The 11,567-nt window shown below is 45.2% G+C and overlaps 1 protein-coding gene across 1 annotated transcript; it reads right to left on the bottom strand.

Moving 5' to 3' along the window:
• Positions 1–1,653: 1,653 nt before the first annotated feature.
• On the bottom strand, positions 1,654–10,434 carry TRIM16 (tripartite motif containing 16). The gene is made up of 6 exons (XM_028717123.2): positions 9,677–10,434; positions 7,031–7,126; positions 5,170–5,403; positions 3,474–3,645; positions 3,283–3,378; positions 1,654–3,132 (listed from the first exon to the last, which is right to left on the bottom strand). Exons 1-6 carry the CDS (start codon positions 10,238–10,240, stop codon positions 2,465–2,467), a joined length of 1,830 nt encoding a protein of 609 aa, XP_028572956.2. The 5' UTR covers positions 10,241–10,434; the 3' UTR covers positions 1,654–2,464.
• Positions 10,435–11,567: the final 1,133 nt, after the last annotated feature.

The following is an 11,567-nucleotide window of genomic DNA, read 5'->3' as shown; positions in this document are numbered from 1 at the left end:
CGCAGGCATTTCAAACAGAATCTGTTACAACCACTGCACTAGAGCCCAATTCTTGCATTATACACATTGCTCTTCAAGCAAACAATTACCGGGGAGCTGGCACAAAATGATGGTGTGTAAGCAGCTTTTCCTGCTCCAGATGTCCCTCTGTTAGCCATGGATGTTTACAGAGGTAAAGCCAGGGCCTTTTTTTTCAGCCAGAACTCACCAGAACACAGTTCTGGCTTCTCTCAGGTAGGCACCATTGCCATTCTAAGAGGATGAGGGAGGTGTTCATGGTAGAATGATGGTGAGTTCTGGTACCTCTTTTTTTCTAGAAAAATTAGCACTGGATTAAGCCTATGTGAATAGACTACCTATAAAAGCTTCCTTGGGAGCTAGAAACCTGAGTGCATAACCTTCTTTGCCTGTGTACACATTGTACATTTAAAGGACATTCATAGCACCTTTCCCCCTCCAATATTTCTTTGCACTGTAGTTGCTTAGGAGTTGCTGGGAACTGTAAATCTGTGAGGGTCAAACGTATGCTTCGAAACTGTTTCAAAGGTATACTGTGCACACAGCTCTCAGGAAAGCCCACACACTCAGAAGTCTACATTGGTAGGCCTTTCCCTTGCCTAATGGAGGATGCTGGAAGCTACACGACTTTAGGAGTTAATCATAGAATAGAATCATAGAGTTGGAAGAGACCACAAGGGCCATCGAGTCCAACCCCCTGCCAAGCAGGAAACACCATCAGAGCACTCCTGACATATGCTTGTCAAACCTCTGCTTAAAGACCTCCAAAGACGGAGACTCCACCACACTCCTTGGCAGCAAATTCCACTGTCGAACAAAGTGGTTTATGGGGCACAGGTTGTCCTAAAATCTTGACGTCATCAGCCTTTGCTTAAGCAGCAGAAGCTAGCTGAACAACTCCTTCTCTGGCTAGGATGGCTGGTACAGGAGGAGAAATTGTACAGAGAGGAGCTATGAGACATTTCTTTTGTGTCTGTGCAGTTTGAACTTCACCTGTACTGGAGAAAAGGCAGTTTTATCATCACAGCCATTTCTCCTCCATTCCTGAATTCGCAAGTGAATGAAGTTAAAATAAAATAAGGTTTCCTTTTTGTAACACACTTCCCACGGGAAAAAGGGAATTCTAGAGAAAAACAAAATCACTTAAAGAAAGGGAAACCTTGACCATTAGTTGCTTTGTTTCTCAGTTTAGAGGTGGTGTTTAACCGGCTAGCAAGCAAACAAAACTGTCAAGATGCAATTGACAGTTTACTCAGTGATAGCCTTGTCCAAAATGGTCCACACCCAAGTTTGCATGACCCCTGTCCTGAATCAACAGCCTTTGTACTTGCCACATACTGTGAACCTGTGGGTCGGGGCCATGCTCATTTGATTTTTGTGAGCACCTAGTATTAAAAAATCAATCAATCAATCAATGATGATCTGCTTTGCTATAGGCCAGGAATGGGCAACAGGTGGCCCACAAACAAGGTCTAGGCCCTGGGACAATTTCACCTGGTCCATTGTTATCCAGCCACATTTCACTCAATGTAATGTTATTCGTTTAGAAAATCCAAACCACAGATTTTTCCAGACAGTGTAAGCAGAAAACAAATTCTGACACCATATCAAAACAGTCAAAGAATCAAAACATGATAAAATGTGATAAATAATAAACCAACGTTTATTCAACCTGCCAAAATAATGCAGTAAATGAGAAATGCCCACAATTTCCTTTGCTAAGAAAGAACAGTTGTTTTCAGAAACTGAACAGCTCTAATGCTGTGGTACTGCTCATCCAGGCCACAAGACAAGAGAACTGGAGACTTGCAGTGCTGCTGTTGATGTTGTTATTTTTTAAAAAAACGCTTCTTTACAAATGTATCAGTTGAGCATCAGGGAGCAGACGAACACTGAGGCAGCCAATGCCAGTCTTGAAAGGTGCATCAGTTCCCTACAAAGTAAACAGCGTGACCTTGGAGATTCCCTTTCCCCCAGCTGTTTCTCAATTTGGAGAATATATTTAGTGGGCTAGTAGGCAACCAAAAAGGTAAACATACAATGAATAATTCAGCCCCCTTGATTTTGTGACGAGTTTGTTGGCCAGATAAAAGTATTGCCCCAATATGGATCTTTGATTTTTTTTCCCCCTTAGAGGCCATCATGTCTGACTTTACCTATTATAGCGGTACCTCAGGTTACATACGCTTCAGGTTACAGACTCCACTAACCCAGAAATAGTGCTTCAGGTTAAGAACTTTGCTTCAGGATGAGAACAGAAATCATGCTCCAGTGGCGCAGCAGCAGCAGGAGGCCCCATTAGCTAAAGTGGTGCTTCAGGTTAAGAACAGTTTCAGGCTAAGAATGGACCTCCAGAACGAATTAAGTACTTAACCCGAGGTACCACTGTAATTAATTCAGTGGCACACTTGTAGTAAGAAGGAGTGCCCATGATCACATCACTTAATCAATGGCTGTGTCCCGACTCTGATGTCTTTGTACTTGCCTCTGCTTGGCTCTCAGGTGTCAAGGCTGTACTGGAAGAAGCTGCTTCTCCCAAGTGAGCAGGAAGAGGTGCCAGGGTGGCCTCAGCCTCATCCCACAACTTGACAATCTGCACACTGTTCTCCTTCTTGGATAGCCAGAAGGCTGGGTAGAGAGGTTCAGTAAACTTGCACTCGAACTTATGCAAAAGAGTCATGACATCCGAAGCAATGCCGTAAAAGGAGAGGGTGCCCCTGGGGTAATCCAGGTAAACTCCTATCCTGCTAAATCCCTGGACTTTCAATGGTGTCTCCACATCACTATGCCAAGCGGAGAACTCCTTCCCATTCCACTTAACACACCAGGAGAAGTCATTCCCCGAGATGCAGCTGTTGCTTTCGGAACCCTTCCGGTCAATGCTCTTGTTCGTCATGCCAATGTAAACGCCAGCCCCAAATATCTCGACCTCAAAGTAGTAGCGGCTGATGTATAAGCTTTTGCCCGACAGCACCTGGCGCCAGTGCTGAAATCTCTCTGGGTGATCCGGGTACGGGTGCTCCCATGGCGTGGTGTTGGTGACTTTGTGGTTGTCTTCCAAGAGCCTCAAATAGCGATGAGCAGTAACCGGGTCAAACGTCAATGGGCAAATATCTTTGGAGGAACAAGAAATATATAGTATTAGTTGAAAACCACTGTTTCCTCTCGCTGTTCCCCTCAAAACTCTGCTCAACAAACTGACAGGCTTGCTCTTAAGAGTCTATTCATCTGAAAGATACAGTCATGTATATAATTATGCCTTACATTTCAAGAAGTCATTCCTGCTTTTCGGTTCTGGGGCCGTTATGCGGTGCTTGAATGGGATCATGGCGGACACCATTGTTTTGATGCCAGCGTCCTCTGCAAAAAGAAAAGTAACACAACAGCTTAGTTGCAGGAACAACAGAGGAAATGGTCACTGGACTGGATGAGCGGGTTGGTAGATAGGCACTCACCATCTTTAGCAAACTCCTGCAACTTGTCCTTGTAGGAAGTTTGTAAAAGTTGTAAAATATGTTCCGTGGACTCTGTGACAACCCTTCGGATCCCTGACAATTTGTCTTTTAGGCCAATGTAGACACTGGGCAACGTGTCGTCTCCTTCGCTCTTCTTGAATTCACAGTACTCCTGTTAATGAATACCCACATACATACATAAATACCGGTAGGGCCTCTCCAACCAACATATAATCGCCCAACCTCAATGCTACCTCCCCACACAGCAATTAGGCAAAACCAAACAAACCCTGCATCCATTGGTGGCAATGGAAGTTGTTTTAAAAGCCTAGTTGCAGTGCAAGGGCTGTTTTGTGGGGGGTCAGACACAGGTGAGAAGCCAAGGGTTAACCATTTCCACTCTGGGTGTTTGATTCCCTGCCCCCACCTCTCTCCCACACACAAACCTCATGCAACAATTAATATTTTTAAAACAACTATAGGAGTTGTTATTTAAGCCTAACTGGATTGCTTTTCAGGGGACTCACAGCTGGGCTGGGCTGGGCTTATCCTTCCTTTCCAATGTGCTAAACAGGAAGATGCTGCAAAAGAGGGATATGCACTGCTTAGCCTGGCCTCACTCCCTGCAACTAACTGCTCTTCTGTGGCAGCTACAGAAAAGGAGGCACACATAATGCACGTGATTGGTTCAAGTTATTGCAGCCTAATAACCTTCCCATTTCCTGACCATCATTGTTATTAATATTTATCTCCACTTTTCTTTTCCAAATCAACTCAAAGTGGCCAAATCCCAGGTCCAGAGACATAGCCCCTGTTTGGCAGGCCAAGACCCTAACCCTGCTTGGGATGGGGAGCAGGAAGCAACAACTGCTCCAGATCAGGGCCCTGCGGGTACTCCAGGAAGGAGCTGGGCATCAGAATCATCCACAAAACTGCTCAGTCATTGTCTGATGGCTGCTAGGGCAGCAGTTTCATCCTTGCCTCTTTGGCTGGACAGCTCCCCAGCTGATTCAGGTCTCCTGGTCTCAGACTTGCTCCTGCTGCTTCTGGAAAGTCAGACAGCTCCCCAATCTCATGGTACAGGAGGAGTTTGAGCCAAGAGGCTGAAGGCTGCAGAAATGAAGTACATGCATAGGAGCAGCTTCTCTCACCAGCAGCTTCTGCTCACTCAAATGCACACATTAGCTGCCCATACAGCAGCAGCTGGTCTCACAAACACGTACACACAACACATAGTTTAACGATGGAAGTTGCTCACACAGGAGACAGTGATGGCCACCAACTTGGATTGCTTTAAAAGAGGACAGGGCAATTTCGTGGAGGATACAGCTATCCATGACCACTTGCCACCGATTGTCAATGTTCTACCTCCACTGTCAAACCTAGTATGTCTCTGTATATCACATGCTGGGAATCACAAGTGGGGGAGGGGTCTTTTGCACTTGGTTCCTGCTTGTGGCTTCCCAGAGGCATCTGGTTGGCCACTGTGAGAACAGGATGCTGGACTAGAGGGGCCACTAGGGACTGGTTAAGCATCTTAGATCACGCAAACACACAGGAGCACGCACAGCTTACAGAAAGAAATGCAATGAGACAGCAAGGGTTGCATTTCATTAGCATTTCCTTAACCCAAACATTTGACCATGTTAAGTCAGCAACACCAGCTGACCGTTTGCCTCTTTGCCACTTAAGGTACCTTCAGAAAGATGATGTCATTCGTGTGTGTGGCCATCTTCTCCAGCCTGCTCTTGCATTCCTCCATCACCACCCGCTTGTTCTCAAGGTGGATCTTTATCCCATTAGCATGATTAACGGCACCACGCTCCTTCTCCTCTAGGAACGCTAGCACAACAGACTGAGTCTTCTTCACTGCTTGGAGCAGCTCCTCAAACTTCTCTTCCACCAAGGTTTTGACTTCAGATACAGAACTCTGCAGGGGGAGGAAATCACCATCTTCGTTATTGGAAAAGTAACATAGTGCGGTGGTTAGAGGTCCAGTGTGGTGTGGTGGTTCAAGTGTCAGACCAAGTCCTGGAAGTTCAGCAATCAAATCTCCATTCAGCTAAGAATGTCACTGAGTGGCCTTGGGTCTTGGGCCAGTCACTGTCTCTCATCCTAACCTACTTTAGAGCGTTATTGCAAACATAAAATAAGAAAGGGAAAGAGAACCATGTATGCCCCTTGAGCTCTTTGGAGCAAAGGTGGGATATAAATATAATAAATGGATTGATAAATGTGCCCATATTAATATGAGATGTGAGGGCAAAAGAAAGAAGAAAAGCTGTTGAAGGGGAGAAAACAGAAGGCACTGTGAAAATAAATGAGCAACAGAGACAGAGAATATCCCCTTCCTCTAGTAGACAGCCAACTCCTGACAAGACCAGTCTGTCAATAGCTGTCATTCAACTACTTGGCACTGGGAGTGTGCCATACCTGGTCAACATGGAGACAGAATCATCTACATCAGGGGTGGCAAACATACAGATTTTCAGATGGTATTGGACTCTAACTCCCATCATCCCCTGCCAACACGATCAATGATTATGGATGATGGTAGCTGGAGTCCAAAAACATCTGAAGGGCTGTAAGTTCCCAACCCCCGAGATAAACCTCCAAGCCGGAGGAGCAACCCACAGAATATTTTACATTCCTCAGGCAACTACCAGGCTGGCAGAAGGGTTACACAGTTTAAGAAGCTTTCCAATAAGTGAAAATGAATTGCATTAGTCACTCCTCTATTATTTTAAGGAGGACCAACCCTGTGGGAACCTCCCAGCCACGTAGAAATGTTACTCATCTGCTGGATGATATCATCAAGCTTTTGTTTCCACAGCAGAAACCCACATAGCGATTGAGCCTGCCACTCCTCTTCCACATTGGCCATCAAAGTTGGCACATGTGAGAAACAATCCAGACAAGGTAAGAAGTGTTTTGGGTCCATAGGAACACTGATCCTACAGTCACAGATTTTGTGGCTATACTTTGAGAAGAATCAAAGAACTTTAGTCCCTGTTTTTCCATGATGACAATGGTCATCATCAGCACTCAGCATCCTAGGGCCACTACCATGGTCCTTCACATCATGAAGCTACATCTGCAAGCCATCATTTGGATTTCCCAGAGAGTTACGACATCAGATGCCCCAGGGCATCCTTCCCGAAGCCAGTGCCCTCCAAATGTTTTGGGCTCCAATTCCAATCATCCCTGACCATTGGCCATGCTGGGATGGGAGTTGGTGTCCAACAACAACCGTAGGGCACCAGGTTGCTCCAGGACATTATGAGAAATTGTTGCTGTTGCTAACACTACCAGCTATGCCTGAGGGGTCCACCAGAGGACATTTTGCCCAGGACCTTTCCAAACCTGGAGCCAGTCCTGGTCCAGATTGTTTTGTGGGGTTACAGTCAGTTAGCAAAGTCTACAAAGATACAGCCTGCTTATAACAAAGAGAGGGCTATGGGTATGCCTTTCTTAATACAGTACAATACAGCCAATTTGAGACCAACCTGAACAGGAACTTAGCTGCAAAGAAAGAGGTGGCCTAGTGAAAATCTTACCACTATAGACTCTGAATTTCTCTGCAGCTTTTCAATTGCATTTTCTGCTGACTTCAGTTTCCAGTCATAGCCTGCTTGGAGCTGAATAAGTTCGTACTGTGGGTAGATAAAATCAGAGGTTATTGAAAGAGGCAACTCAACAGCAGTTTTTAAAAGCCATGAATCAAATGGAAATATCCATTTTCCCTTAAAAGCAATCAATCTGGGATTCGTATCCCCTAAGGGCCAAAGTGCACATTACATTAAATGCACAATCATGGGCTAACAAACGGAGACAGATAGTTGGTCGGTAGGAAAGCTTAGCCCATCAGATGTACCTGATGAGGATGCACTGCCCTTCAAGGACGAGGTTTGAAGTTTGGGGTACTCTTGGAACCCAACTTTGCCATGGGATTGTTTTCACAGCTTTGACCAGTGTGCCAGCTGTGCCCTTTCCTGGAGAAATCAGATTGATCCTGTCACACGTGTTTTGATCACATCTATTCTAGATGAGATGCCTGCAATGTGCTCCACATGAGGCACCTTTGAAAGGTATTCAGAAACTTCTGCTGAGGCAAGATGTGGCAGGAATAATGTTAGCCAGTTTTGCTTTCCGAAGCAACATTTTGCTGAAATATACTACATTATTTGGTTCCTCTGGGCCTTTAAGGTGGGGGCAGATCTACTTGTGACTAAGAGCATGTTCACACTGCATGTCCACATGCATTTAATACTGCATGCAGGTGCATTTTGGGGGTGCTAAACACATGGCGGCATCCCCATGTCATTCCTATACCACATCTCCAGTTGATCTAAATTTGCATTCTTCAGGGGGATAGATTATGAGCTTAACAAATCCCTTTAGTATTAAATATGAAACATCAAATAATAGTTCAATCCCAGAGAACAGGAATAGACAGAAAAAGCCAAAAGCTCACACCTTCTACACAGGTAGTCTTAACGGCTATGAATACCTGCCTCTTTCACACAAACTATGATTCACAGCAATTTCTGGAATTACTGCTACATTATAAAAGCCTCAGGCTGGGAAAGTTTCAATGTAGAATCTGGGACATGGAAACAATCATCCAAATGGGAGAAAATCAGAACTCCTTCGCACTTGTTTGCCCAAAACTGCACCTTAATTCATCATTAAGAACACCGGGCACTCCTTTGAGATTATTGCTGTAGGTCTGTTTACTTTTAAGCTAAATATTTTACAAGGAGCATGTAAAGTCCATGCTTGTTTTTGCCAAAACATCTGAATGAAAGATGCAGCGGCTTATTTTTAACACTGGGTGAAATGTGTGTTCATATTCAGTGGTTTAAATAACACCCACCTTGCATAACTACTGGGGGGGGGGTGATACGAGTGTGATAGAAAGGGAAAGTGGAAAGGAGGAAGTAATTATTACATTATTTCTTACATTCTGTCCTTCCTCCCACATAGCCAACAATCATAAAATGACGACGTTAAAACCAGCATTTTAAAACCTCAGTTCAGAATACCTTGCAATATCCAATACGCTACAATGGATATTATAACACAAATCATATCAACGGAGGTACTGTAATTATGCTCCACTGCTCCAGTGCCCCATGAGAGTAAATTTCTAAGCTGCTGCCTAATTCAAGATAGTGTGGGAGACCATTTGATCTCAACTGGACAGGAGTTCTGTAACTAGGGTGCCACCACTGAGAAAGCCCTACTTCATGCAGTGGTTCCTTGAACCATATACCACTGGGTGCAAGTAGAGTTCAATGCACACAATTGCCACAACAATGCTAACTATCTCTGAGTGAATGAATCTTAACTTTAATAGCTATTGGTCCCATGATGGTGTCGTATATTGGAAACTCTCACTGCAGCTGAGGATCTTTCCAGTTCAATTTCTACCTCGAGCTTCTATCCGTAGGAATTATGCCTTCTGAACTACTGATTCTCTTGTCCTGTGGCAGCTGCATTTTTGTCTCAGTCCTCACTGAGAGTCAAGACATAAAGCCAAGGGCTGAGCCACAGAGCCAGTCATCTAAACTGCCAGAAATACAGGCATGGGTCAGCATTTGACACTCAGTCACAACTTCCCAGCATCTGCATCCAAGTGCCAAAAGCTGATCTGTGCCAAATTCTGCATGTGCTGCCAGTGGTGACACAAGCAGTTCAGTCCTTAGTAATACAGCAAACTCCCCAGTTGCCCTGAGCTTGGGATAATTGCAAGCAGGCCCCGAGTGTAGATAACACTTGGCAATGCCACCCTTTTCTAACAGAAAGCAGGCACACCCCATTTTTGTCCATCCAAGTTTTGTCAGATTTCCCCTGAACTGTGATCCCTTCTGTGGGATGGCCTCCTGGGTTTCATAATATGTCAAGCTACATAACCATGAAACCCCAGGCATCCGACATTTGCAGCAAAACCCTAGCATGTTTACTCAGCAGCAAGCTCTGCTGCATTCAGTGAAGCCTGTTCTCCAGTAAGTTTGCAATTCTAAACAATCTTAACATGATATCAAGCAGGAATCCCTCCGGCAGCACTCTGGGCCAGCCACGAACATGTAAAAAGGCTGTGTGCGTATGAATGAGAACTCTAGGCCCCATATTTCCTAGCAAGCCAGTATCCCATGACATTCCCCCTGAACATTGACAGCACTCAGAAAGCTACAATTTACCTCCTTTTCTTTCCTGGCTACCCCACAGGTGACAGCCTTATGTCCCTGGTGTCCATCTGCAAGGCACTCCTCACAGACACACGCAAGGTCAGTATGGCAGAACCAACCGAGGTGCCTCTTGTGGACTTCACAGCTCTGCATGTCAATATCCTTCATTGGATCCATAAGCTTATGGGTCTGGAGTTTGGCATTCTCCAAGTGAGGCTTCAAGTGATCCTGGCAATAGTTCACCATGCAGGTCAAGCAGGACTTCACCGCCAGCACCTTCTCAGCCAAGCAGAAGTCACAGAGGACCTCTTCTCCCTCTACCGCATCCCCTTCCCCAATCTTGCCTGGTGGCTCCTCTTTAGGTCCATTTTCAGTCACATTTTCTCCCAGGCCTACTCCATTGCTGGGAGTGTGTCCTCTTTCTGGATCCGATGACAGAGGGTCTGCTTCATTTTTCAACCCTACGCTCTCAGGCTCTTCCTCGCACATCTGTGATCCATTTGCCACATGGATGGAGTCTTCAGGTATCAGTTCTTGAGGCAGTTCTTTGGGACAGCTGGATTCAGAGTCAGCCATTTTATAATATCTCCTGAACAGAGCTGCTTCTCCAACTCCGACAGCTGCTGCCTTCTAAGGTGTTTGCACTGTAGCTGCACGCAGTCCAGATATGAAAGAACAGTCACACCTGAACACTCCTCAGCGCCTCAGGATATTAACTCTTTCCTGTCACCTTCCATAAGCTTAGTTAAATTACGCAGCTTGGCATCCAATAAAATAAGCTGCTGGCGTGCTCAGCCTCTTCTCTGTTAAGATTGCTGTGAATAAGCACCAATCCACAAGTGGCTAGTTATCTTTCTCATTTTTAAAAGGAAGGGGGAGGCCCTATCCAGAAGGGAATGGTGCGTAGTTCAGGAAATACCTGGTATTATTACTCATTCCTTCTCTCAGCTTAACTCTGAGTAATGTATACAGACTGAGAGGCTTTTCTGAAGCCGGAATGTGGCTTGGGAGGCACAAGAAAGAATTGTGCAAGACAGCGATGGGAAACTCTGTGGCTTTCCGGATTTTGCTGAACTCCAGCTCCCATCAGCCCCAGCAATGGGGCAATGGTCAGGGATGAAGGGAGGTAGAGTCCAGCCATACCTGGTCCCCAACCCTGGTGCAAGAACACGCCACACAATCCTATACATTTCTGCTCAGAAGCCATGTTGCATGAAATTGGAAACCAAAAGAAAAAGGCACAGCACAAGAATGATTCCAATTAATATGGCAATGTGGGGGGGGGTTGGGGGGCAGACTGCCAAAGCAAATAAAAGCATCCAAACAAGAAAATGTGGAGGACAACTCTTATGGACAATTCTATGGGTTCATGCAGCACAATCTCTTGGAAGCAAGCCCGGTTGAACTTCATGAACTGTGTGAGACTTTGCTTAAGCTAACATGCTCTGGGATAGACTGCTAGTTGATTGTTCAATGCTACCCAACAGGTTTGGAGATTGATCACACATGGTCTGAGAAGTCAATGAAGAGGAGGGCTTGGGGTGAGGAATCAGGAAGATACAAGGACCTGAGAGGGAACTTCATCAAGATTCTGAATATTCAGGTTGCATATTGTACATTCTCTGGGCAATGTGCACATTCTCTTATCATTATGCATAGTCTCCAAGAAACATGCCTTTTTTCTATCTCTAGTTCAGAAGCTAGCAATGTGAAGGCACTGGCTGCTTGTCAATCACAGCTTAATCTTACATGACCCACAACATACCCTTCCCAGATCAGCTGATGGGGTGTAGGGCTCCAGAAAAGGCTTTTTTTTGCATTTCATCCTCTTTTTTTATCCCTCTCAGCTGTTTTCCACTCAGCTGCACAACACAAGCGAAATTGTAGGGAGAGGAAAGTTTTA

Source organism: Podarcis muralis, chromosome 2, assembly GCF_964188315.1.
Source record: "Podarcis muralis chromosome 2, rPodMur119.hap1.1, whole genome shotgun sequence".
In the NCBI taxonomy this organism is placed as follows: Eukaryota; Metazoa; Chordata; class Lepidosauria; order Squamata; family Lacertidae; genus Podarcis; species Podarcis muralis.
This window is presented reverse-complemented; position numbering and strand designations above follow the sequence as displayed.

Coding starts and splice junctions, on each gene's coding strand:
- TRIM16 (XM_028717123.2), bottom strand. CDS start 10,240: ATGGCTGACTCTGAATCCAGCTGTCCCAAAGAACTGCCTCAAGAACTG. Junction 7,127..9,676: donor TAGCCAGGAAAGAAAAGGAG/GTAAATTGTAGC, acceptor ATCTACCCACAG/TACGAACTTATTCAGCTCCA. Junction 3,379..3,473: donor GCAGGAGTTTGCTAAAGATG/GTGAGTGCCTAT, acceptor TTCTTTTTGCAG/AGGACGCTGGCATCAAAACA.